Source organism: Cryptotermes secundus, unplaced genomic scaffold, assembly GCF_002891405.2.
Source record: "Cryptotermes secundus unplaced genomic scaffold, Csec_1.0 scaffold1682, whole genome shotgun sequence".
Classification (NCBI taxonomy): Eukaryota; Metazoa; Arthropoda; class Insecta; order Blattodea; family Kalotermitidae; genus Cryptotermes; species Cryptotermes secundus.
The window spans coordinates 14,079-25,847 of NW_019739983.1; the positions used below are offsets into that span (position 1 = coordinate 14,079).

Sequence of the window (11,769 nt, forward strand, 5' to 3'; positions counted from 1 at the left end):
CTGTTTTTGTTCATTTTCATAAAATTATGTCAGTTTCCACAATTATTACGATGTACTTCCACGAAAATCTTCTCTATATTTTGTTAATTCTGTTGTTACAGCTTTCATTGATCATGACCTGTAGAACTCCTAGCATTTTCCAAGCTCCAACTCTAATGACCGTTTTCTGTTTCCGATAAGTCGTTCCAAAGAATCGGTCCGAGATCCATGTTTTATGTAACGTTTCGTAATATTCAGTTTTTATACGATGAGTCCCCGCCCAAGCCCGAAGTCCCTTGTCGGCTCTCCGCTGTTTATTCAGTATATTCGCATCAGTCTTCCATATGTAGAGGCCGCCTCCTACGTGTGCAACCTTAAGACACACGGCAGTGGCAATCTGAGGACCGGCTCTTGTCTCACCCATACTACGCATGTGCAGGCTCATAAGTGTTTCAGCGGATAGATATGTAACTTGTTAAATTCGAGAGGAGCTACAAATGTTACCTTGTTATAAATCCCGGCGTACCAACCATACTGTGCGAAGGGTAAGAATGTGATTAAGAGAACACGCTGCGTGAAGGTGAAGGAGACTTAGTACGTCAGAGTTACGCAACTCACAGTGTACGGAAGCCGCTCAAGGTCCCATGACGTCAGCCATTATTCAAATACCGACGGCTCTTCTTGTCAGTCAAGTATGTAGGCTACATACAAACATGTGCTGTCGAAGAGATGTCGTCATTTTATCGCTGCGTTGAAAGAGTTCATACGTTTACATGTACGCCGGCCAGAGGAGAGATGTCGTCACTTTGTTGCTGTGTCGAAACAGTCATTACGATTACATGTACGCCGGGCTGAGTTCATTGAAGCCACTGTCTCAACAGAATAACATTAATCATTTCTAGTACTATTAGCCCGCCAACGAACGTAATTCTGATCCCCAACCACCGTTCATCGTCACAGATAGTTTCCGTAAGAGTCATCATTTTGTCCCTCGGTGTTCTGTTTTCAGGATGTTTCCTCACCACAATTCTCGAGATATTTCGTGCCACTGTCATGCGCAGTCACTCGTAGTTGCCTTGATATCGCTCTCGTGATAGTACTGTGTAACCTGTGTAGAAGATGAAATTTCTCCGTCTGTGATGTCCTGCATTATCCACTTCTTACCTCGCGTGTCAGAATATTTTCCTAGGCTCTTTGTTTTCACTCTTCCGTTCATATTCTTTACTGGAAGCAGGGACTATGCTCACAGCCACTGAAAGAGGTCAAGAAAAAGTGAATCTACGTATATCCACTCCCCTGTACGCCTTAGTTAAGCACAGGGACAACTTTACCATATATTGAGATGGCTAGTGGCAAAGCAGCGACAAGCTTCTTGGCGTCCTTCCTTCTGCACAGTTCAGAATATGTCTTAGAGAATATGCACTATCATTTCCCTGATATTACTATAAATTAACAATTGCGGTTGATGAAAACACGACGAACAGTTTTTTGAATAAGGCTTCGGCTACACAGGATTTTCAGCTTTCGAAATTGGCTGTCTTTCACAAAATGATCGCCCACCACTGCTTTACATGTGAATTAAAGTTGCTGCAAAAGTCAGCCGATGATGTTCTCCAGACTGGGAAAGTGTTTTTTAGACTGATATGTTTCTTGACGATGTAGGTATTACAGAAAGAGTGGTCCAGTGTCGGCGATGTATCACGTTCGCGGTCTTACGAAGCAGCAGCAGCAGCAGCAGCAGCAGAACGGCCACTGTGAAAATCAGCGGTTTCGATCAAGAAATAAAGAGAAGTGACGTTTCATGCCATATTTATGTCTTTGTTTCAGGTGCAATGAAGTTGACTGTAGGTTTACCAATCCCTCGAGTTAATCGGAAGGTGATGAAGGGACTGGCCACTAAGCGAACAGCTGTTGGCCAGCATCGACTCATACCCGGTGAGAGAATTGTGTTTGCTGTAGCAGCTAGCCTTGGATGAATGAACAGTTGACTGTGAAAATAATTCACCCATTAGGTTGTATTAACGCAATGACTGGTATGTATACTTTGCTAATAGGCCCGTGTGCTCGTTCCTACTTCAACTTTGATTTTTTTGTTAAAGTATGAGCAGTGATGAGTGATGGCGCGGTTATATCACGAACTAAGGATTTCACGGTCTAGGTTCGATTCCTAGTAAGGTCTTCGGGATTTCTTTTCTTCACAGCTTTGTAGAGACCGCCTCTCAGCTCACTTTATCAGACTGATATCGGGAAGTTTGTCTCCCGAGGTAAAACGACGGGAGCGCAAAGCGGACCACTTGCTTCCTTTTAGATACAAGGTTAATAGTGTGAGGAACAGTGAACAGAGTCTCAGGCTAATTGCTGGGGGTTCTGTCCCTTCCAGTCTCATCCGGATCGGCCCTGGGACCTTTCTGTCCTCCTGTCTGATGGTTATCGGGCGATCTTTCCTTGAGGTAAAGTGCCGGATTTACAGAGTGCTTGTATTTATTTATTATATATTATTGATTCATTTGAGAACGCTTGCAGTCGCTGACATCATGTAGCGTCGACTGATAAGGTGTTGGTGGATAATAAATACTCGTAGAGAGTGATGTGGCAGGAAGCTGTAGTGACTTTTTCCTCCAGGGACTGAGGAAAACGACGGAAATCCCAGCCAAATTAGCTAGTTTTTGGGTCGAGATTTGAATTTTGACCACCAGATTACGAAGCATAAGTAGTGTTCACTTGACCGCAGTGTTCGGTTTGAATAACATGGCCAGACACTGTATGTAAAAAAAGAACAGTATATTTTTGCACAGTTTCGAAAGAAAATTCATCTACAAGTACTGATCCTACTGGACTCTTCCGACCGAAGAGTTAAGATCAGAATTGGTCCTTCCACGTTTTCTGTGGTCTGTCTCTTCTCCTTCCCGCCTCTCTGGTCTAGTTGTCAGAGTTCCTGGCTACAGATCCAGAGGTCTCGGGTTCGATTCCCGGCACTACTAGATTTTCTGAGAATTGGTGGGTCTGGAACGGCGTCCATTCAACCTCGTGAGGATAATTGAGGAGCTATTTGAAGGAAATAGGGGCTCCGGTCTAGAAAAGCAATATTAACAGCCCTGGGGATCTCGTTGCTCTGACCACGTGACACCGTCTCTCCGCTAAAAGTTGGCACTAACTTCGCCGACAAGCGGCGGTCTCTCGGTCGGTATATTTCGCTTGCGGACTACAGGCAACGGAGTTTTTTTTACCTCCTGGTCTATAGTGGTGAAAGTTTATAAGGCGTAGAGGGAGAAGTGTGTTGGTCAGATGCTGCTCTGAAGATGTTACGCCTGTGGCCATGACTAGTGAGTTGATTAGCAATGTAGTTGTGATGATGACTGAGGTTAATCCAGCTGTCCGTTCAGTCTTCCACTTCAGCTAACAGGGAGAGGTGCAGTGCTGCAGAAATAACTCGCTCATTTGCTGCAATTCGACTTTGTCATGTTTTCAGAGTTCCCACCTTTGCACATTGTTTCATTCTAATCAAGGGGCTATAAATTATTACATTGTATTAACCTTCTAGTCTGTTTTACTATTGGCGGAAGTGGGAGCATGGCAGTTACCGCAAGCAGTCCAAGCACACAATTCAGTATGGGAAATGTTTTCAGGCAGTAAAGGAAAAGCTGGGGGCACGCGGTAGTGTAGTTGGTTGAGGCACAATGCTACAAGCCGGAAGGTCGTGGGGTCGGATCCCAATGAGGTAATTTTTTTTCAATTTACGTAATCCTTCCAGCCGTACTGTGGCCCTGGGGTCGACTGAGCCTCTAACAGAAATGAGTACAAAAAATATTCTTGGAATGTTCTTGGGAGTGAAGGGCGGCCCGTGCGTAAGGCTGACAACCTTACCGCCATCTATGAGCCTATTGTCTAGAAAATGTGGGAACCTCAACATCTCACAACCGTATGGGCCTCAACGGCCTGTTACAGGGATACCTTTACTTTACTTTATCTTACTTAAAGGTAAAGCTGTCCCTGTAACAGTCCGTGGAGCCCCATAGGGTTGTGAGACTTCGAGACTCTCACATTTTATAGGCAATCGGCTCACAGATGGCGGTGAGGTCAGTCTTACGCGCCGGCCGCCCTTTGCCCCCAGGAAGATTCCTGGTACTCATTTCTGTTAGAGGCTGAGTCGACCCCAGGGCCGTAGTGCAACAGTCGTTACGAACCTCTTTTCAACTGCCTTAACTCTGGCTTGTGGTGTTTAATTAGGGTCCGGCAGTGTGATCCGTGTAGCACTGTGGGTACAGTTGTTACGCTATAGAACTATAAGACGGTCTTTCTTTTGTGCTGTGCAGATATTGGCAGTTGCATAATGAAGTGTTCCAGTAATTAAGTCAGCTGAGAATTGTTTTGTGTCGTAGGTATTTTAAACGCACTGACTTGTTCAGTTGGTTAGTCATTCAGTTCAATTGTGACTGTTCCTGGTGATTTACCTCAGAATGCTAGTTAGGAAGATAAGATAGTCCCTTTATCTTTGCAGTTTGTATGAAAGAAAACACACAACAAAGGAGAGTTAAAATTAAGGTATAACTTGAGCGTTACACAGAATATGCATTTTTCCCTACACGAGATATATTAACGCATGGTTAATATTAACAGAACCGGGGACTGCTTTTACCTTTTGTGACAATTTACGACTATTGTTTACCTTTGTCAGTCATGACATACCAGTATGGTGATCTAAAGGCGCGGGAATAGTCATGAAACAGCACCAGTATTATTTACGCTAGTACCGGTCTTGCACTGTTGCAGTAAATACGTAAGAACTACTATATACGCTCGTCCATAGGTGACGGCTGAATACTGAGTCTAGGGAGTAGCCGTTACACCAACCTGCTCGGTAAGCTCAAGGAACAGATATACCTTAGGACAGTTGGTCTTAGCGCTGAGGTACGAACCCTGGTACGAAGCAGAAGTGTTAACTATTCCTTGCGACGTCCGGTGACGCCTGTGAAGTTTGCGGCTTTGTGTTAATTTGGAAGATACGTCATGCAGGTTGGTTCATCCTTGAGGTTTACTCTGTTAATTTAGAAGCATCTGAGGATTACTTCATACCTTACATAATTGTGGAGGCGTTTGCCTAGTTTATGTATCGGACCCTAATAAGCCGCGCGAGGAGCACTCTCCGTGATGGAATTAGATACGACCTCGGTTTTCCATTCTGTGATATGCAATATCCTAACAGTGACGTTAAGTATGCAGTTTTCAGCTCATTAAATTTAATACTTAAGGACTTAGGTAAAATGCATAAGTCGTAAATTGTAGCGTACATGTGACAGTCGACCACGACCTTCTTTAATCCGTTCGATGTCAGCTCCGTTTCTTGCTGTGATTCGGGTGTGAACGTAGTATAAAATGACATGTATTTACCTCGTGAAAATAGTATGAAAAATTAAAAATGCGAAAGATGGCATGGCAGGGAGGAAGACTTATCAATGGAAAGTTCACTCCATCCGGATTATACTTTTTGGTGGGGATTAGGGTGCAAAATAAACGCCCAGGTAAGTAACCCCAAATTTGTATTTAACCCATTTTGTGCTCTGGTGTATGAATTGTGTCGAAATTTTATGTCAGAGAACCACGCGAATTTCTGTCGGCCACAGCACACCGCCAGTCTACGTAAAGATCCAGGCGAAATAAAAACCTTGAGAAATGCGTCCGTTGCTGTGGGGAACGTTACAACTGCTTAGCCTTGGGTATGTTCAGAATATAAACTATGCACTATAAACCATAAAAGTGGCTGAAGATTTATTACATATGGCCACCCTATCCCATTCCACTGCATCTGTCCACAGTGCAGTTTATAACTTTATACATGAAAGTTTGTGCAAACCAGCCTTCCTTCCCACATTATTAGTGATGTATGTTTTGGGTATGACAGAACGTAGGAAGCGTAAAGGTAAAAATATGAGAACATGGATGACAGTAAACAATAATAATAATAATATACTGCATATAGTATATATGCGGGGGCACGCGGTAGCGTAGTTGGTTGAGGCACTATGCTGCAAGCCGGAAGGCCACGGGTTCAAGTCTCGAAGAGGTCATTGGGATTTTTTCAATTGACCTAATCCTTCCAGCCGCACTATGGCCCTGGGGTCTACTCAGCCTCTAACATAAATGAGTACCAAGAATATTTTTGGAATTTTCTTGGAGGTAAAGGGCGGCCGGCGCGTAGGGCTGACAACCTTGCCGCTATCTACCAGCCGATTGTCTAGAAAATGTGGGAACCTCAACATCTCAGAACCCTATGGGCCTCCACGGCCTGTTACAGGGATACCTTTACTTTACTTTACTTTACTTACTTTTTTACTCTGCAATATATATGCATTTATTGGTAACTGTGGCATAATAATATTGTGGTGGAATCAGAATTCGCAGAAAAGTAGTATTGAAGCGGATGAGGAATGACCGAGGCAGAGGGTCTCCGCCGAATAGGCTTGACGATGGTTATTTGTTTTGCAGATTTTTGCATTTCTCCTGAATTTGAAGGAAGGGGCGTGCGTGATACAGCCTCAATCTTCCTCGTAAATTTGAGGCTTCTCTCTATTATAAGATTGCATTCCACCGTTTTGCCTACCTACGCTCACTGAATTTTAATTGTTTCAGCCAGAACTTGGAGGCTGGAAGTAAATATTGCAGCCACTTTCTGCTCCTCATTGTTCTCATTGATGAGCTCGTCAAGGTCCTCATCAGTTTCTTAGCACAAGTAATTGGGATACTCTGAGGAATGGTCTTCTGGGTTGGGTTTTCAATCCACAAATTATGTACTGTTTTCCATTTGTTGTTTTATTTTGTCTCGCACTTTTGACACAGTGTTTGCGCTGACTCGAGCAGTACCTGCAGCACTATCCCTGACTGCCTTTTTATGTTTCCTCGACTTTGTTGTAGATTAGTGTGTTCCAAACTTTCTGCCACTTCAGGATGCTCCCACACCTGCAGCCAACGTGTCAATTCCTCGCTTAGTGTCACTTCCGCACTTCCGGAGTTGGCGTATCTGCATGTAGCGACTTGCTGTAGCTTAGGATTGCCCAACACAGAGAGGGGAGCAGCGCGCGCCTACGCAGTTATGTACCAGGCTACCATATTGCGGCGGCAAACTTCCATATTTGCCAGTACAAGGGGGCTTGACCGTCAGGGTAAAGTTATCCCTGTGCTTAACTGATTACGTCATGAAGACGTGTGGGGGAGTGGATATGTAGATCCACATATTTATTTTACCTCGGCATTAGTTGGAAGCGAGTGGTCAGCTTCACACTCCGGCCGCTTTTACCCATATGGAAGAATCCCCGGTACTCATTGGATAGGGGGCTGGGTGGGCCTCAGAACCGGTCTGGGCGACGCGGAGAGGAGAAAAGTCTTGCCTCTACCTAGACTCACACTCAAACCTCTCGATCGTCCAGCCTGAAGCCAGTTGCTATACCCACTGCGCTCTAGGGTAAAAGGTAGATTAATTCATTAAGCGCGCCATGAAGACATATTGGGGAGTGGAAGTATGGCTCCACCATTTCTGACCTCGGCATGAAATGTAGGTGAGTGGTCAGCTTCATGTCCCCACCGCTTTACCCCAAAAGAAAGAGCCCCCGGTACCCATTTGATAGGCTGTGTGGGCCCCAGACGCTGTGGAGAAGAGAAAGATCTTGCCCTTACCGGGGCTTGAGTGTGGAGTAGGTATATGGAACCCTCGTTATCCGCGATGAATGCATTTCTGAAAGTCTCTGCGTAAAACGAAATTGCGGTAATTTTAAAGGTATAATCAGGAATACGTTTTGAAATCAGAAATCGCCAACCCAAAAATTAACGGTAATTAATAGTTTTGAAATATTTACGAACATCGGTATTTTAATTTTACAATTCACACACAAGAATCAGGTGACCCTGGGGGTGCTGGCGAGGGCGAAAACAGGATTCAGATCAGGCTGCCGTGCAAACAGTGCACTTGCGGATCTGGTTGAGTAGCAATCCGTACGTTAAACAAGCGCTTGTCTAAATGATCATCGTGGACTGAGGAGTGGCCGATGGTATTTATGCTTCATCCACTGAGCGACTGACTACGGGCCGGACGGCCGCCGGGTAGGAGTTCGAGTCCCTGTAGGAGCAAGACTTTTGTCCTTCACGTCGTCCAGACCGGCTCTGGGGCCCAGTAAGTCTTCTATCCAATGGATGCCAGGAGCTCTTTCCCCGGGGATAAAACGGCCGGGGCATGAGGCTGACCATTCACCTGCAACTAGTGCCGAGGCCAAAAGTACGTCGATCTATACATCCACTCCCCCTTACGTGTTCATGGGGTAGTGCTTAATTAGTTAAGCACAGAGACAACTCCACCACTGGCTGTGTCAGGCGTGCATTATTAACCTTCATATATTCTAATCAAATCTAATTTCTCGTCAAGGGTAAGAGATTTGCATTGCCTCCTGCCACCAGTTGCACATCTGTCACTGCTCGTATGTTCGCTTATGGTGGTTCATTATAAGTTATGGAGTGTACAGAAACATTGGAAGTACAGGTTTGTTTTTCGTGTGTTCCCCCACCTCCTCGAAGTTAAGGAGGCTGATGGCTTGTTACGATTCGAGATACCGTACGACCGGCGACTGCTGTGTGCGCCCGTCACGCAGTTGGTCGAGCATGCGTTATCATAATTCAAGCAGCATATCACTGAATTGTCTACACGAAGTTGCTTAAAGTTCGTGGGTGATGCTGGAGACCTATATTACGAATGATGAAGTCACGAGTATGGGTGCTTTATGATCAGAGCCCGGATCTTTATGCGCTAAAAACGCTTAAAATATGCACTAAAACACTTAAAATATGCGTTAAAAAGCGGGAAAATATGCACCAAAAATAAAACAGTATGCACTTAAGAAGCAGGTCACTTTATTCAGACTCACCTATTTACATGTATCATTCACTGCAGAAAGTAGCATCACAATAGGCAATTAGAAGTCTTTCGGTGTTTTCTGGAGACATACTGCGTCTGTTGTCCGTCAAAATGAGTTTATAGGCTGAGAATGATCTTTCTACATCAACTGACGTGATTGGACAGTATTTATACACTGGCGCCGAAGGTTCGGAACATTCATCTGGCAAAGATACCCTAATTCCACTCAAGTACTGACTAACTGACTGAATCTTTTTTTAGTTCTGGGTTCGATTTCAACACCTTTTATAACTTGAATTTAATCTTCTCTCCAATTTCGCCTGGAGCGGAATTCAGTGAACAAGTTGCTTTCTGAAGGAGTTCGAGTGAGTCGTGAAGGTGTGCACCACAAGATTCTAAGCTCTCAATGGCTTTTGAAACTGTAGAAAAATGTGCATGGATACAATTCACATCTTGATAAACAGTATCACTTCCAAACACCTCTTTTGCTTCACGGACACACGCATACTCATCTTCAAGTTTTGTAACCACTTTTTTTTTTCATTGAAATTCTCCTGATAAAGTGAAACTGCGGATATCCATGTCCCCCCCCCCTAGTTAGGACAGGTTCAGGTGGCAGAGGAACCTGAGGTAGGCAATCTTTGTAGAACTGGACACGAGCTGGTGCTTTCAGAAACAGTTTTTTCCCACTTGCAACTAGATCGTTAAAAGCTGGAAATTGTGCGCCTACTTTTCTGCAATAGGGTGTAACCCGTGAGCTAAATAGGTTACGTGTATAATATTTGAATAAAATACTTGTAAGGCCTTTGCTGCTTTCAACATGTAGAAAGTTCCATCTGTGAGTAATACAAGCACCTTACAACACTTATTCTCAATTTCAGATGGCCGTAGTAGTCGCAGAGAATCATTTACAAATCTTGCTATTGTGCTATGGTTGGTTTTCTCTAGTACTTTGCAAGCAGGAAGATGAGGTTTGCCGGGTTCGTCTGGATGTAGCTTACCAGCTACAAAATTTACTATGCATCGGCCACATAAATCGGTTGTCTCATCCTTAATTTTCCTTAATTTCAGCATATATGCAGAAATATGCTCTTACGTTTAGAATATGCAATAACGACCAAAAACCCTCAAAATATGCATTTGCATATGCGTATATGCATTTTCAAAAAATCCGGGCCCTATTTATGATACAGACACATAGTCTTATGAAACTGTAGAATATTCTTAAGAAGTGGTAGTATTGGTGGAATTTCGTGAAATTCGGAATTAATATGGTGTCATTTTAGACCGCCTCTGTGGTCTACTATCACAGTTCCTGGCTACAGATCCAGAGGTCCCGGGCTCGATTCCCGGCGCCGCCAGATTTTATGAGTAGTAGTGGGTCTGGAGCGGTGTCCTCTCAGCTTCGTGAGGATAACTGAGGAACTATTTCAAGGAAACAGCGGCTGCGATCTAGAAAACCGAGATTAACGGCCTTGGAGATTCGTTGCCCTAACCACGAGACACACACTGTCAGCAAAATTTTACACTAAGTTCGCCGACAAGAGGTGGTTGCTCGGTCGGTATAGCTCGTTTGCGGACTAAAGCCACGGAGTTTTTTTTCCATCTCTGCAGTTCTAACTTTGTTAGCATCAGGGACATGGCGGCAGTTCACTCTTATGGGGTTAAACGTCACCAGTGACTTTAAATTTAGGGTCTTGGAATTTTGTATAACAACAGTAAAATGTGTAACATAAGTTAATATTTTGTAAAAATGAAAAATAAAAATATGACAGCTCTGCGAATTATTTTGGTGTCTGCGATAACTGATGAGTCATTTGGCATGTGAAATGCAATATACATCGCGTTATGAACTTTGCTGTCGGCTAATAATAGTGTGGGTCCAGATGAAACGCGAGAAATTGAATCCTTCAGAACCCAAAAATGCACCACTCCAGCAGTGAGTGTTCTGAAGACATGTTAAAGAAACAGGGTTGGGGGTGTGTCGGGCCAAGAAAATGGGTAAGAAGGCCAAACGTTTTAATGGTATCGCATTGTCATATTTTTATATCCTAATGTTTAGAGGTATCAGTTGGCGAATGAACATACTTCCTGGATAAAAGTACAGCTGATTTGTGGAATTCTATGTGATAAGGAATACTGAATTTGTACCTAAGATATGTATAATATAAACTCCGTCATAAATGTAACGCTTTATTGTAGTTCTTGTCCCCCTTCTTTTACCCCACAGGTTTCGGCCACAACTGGCCATCATCAGGTGTATTTCACTTCACGTAGCTGTCACACTGAACTCAATATTAACATTTAAACTCCAAATTTACAATTGTTCATTGCTCTGTCGTCAGTGGGCACCCAATATTCCAGAACACCCCTTGTTGATTTTGTCAGTTATGTTTAAAATCATTTTCACTTTTTCACTTTTTATTTGTTCCATAGATCGTTATTGACAAACATGCCACAGGATGTAGAACATGTCAAAGTTAATTATAAAAGAAAAAACAGTTCCTATACAGAGCTTTGTCAACAATAAAATAGGTACAATAAAATAAGAATAGCCTAAACATATAATAGATTTATCACATTTCTGCACAGTATGCTAAAATCAAGATATAAATATAATATTATCAAATATATAACATTATAAATATAAAATCAAAATAAAATTATAAAATATATTATTGTATTATATTAAAATATTCCTCTAATGAATAAAAGGAATAAAGATACAGAAATTCCCTCAATGCGCTTTTAAATTGTTTTATATCATTTGACAATAGTTTTATAGGAGCAGGCAGTCTATTAAAAACCTTAATCCCTGTATAATGTAAGCCTTTTTGGTACAGTGACAGATGAGACCGTGGGTAATGCATATCGAGACTGTTCCTAATGTCTCT

The 11,769-nt window shown here is 43.1% G+C and overlaps 1 protein-coding gene across 1 annotated transcript in view; it reads left to right on the plus strand.

Moving 5' to 3' along the window:
- Positions 1–1,810: 1,810 nt before the first annotated feature.
- LOC111872267 (nuclear factor of activated T-cells 5-like) overlaps positions 1,811–11,769 on the plus strand; it is a gene marked incomplete at its 5' end in the record, with an annotated part of 82,186 nt that continues 72,227 nt past the window's right edge. Inside the window, 1 exon segment of the mRNA XM_033754634.1 lies at positions 1,811–1,914. Within this exon segment, the coding sequence (XP_033610525.1) occupies positions 1,811–1,914 (104 nt within the window).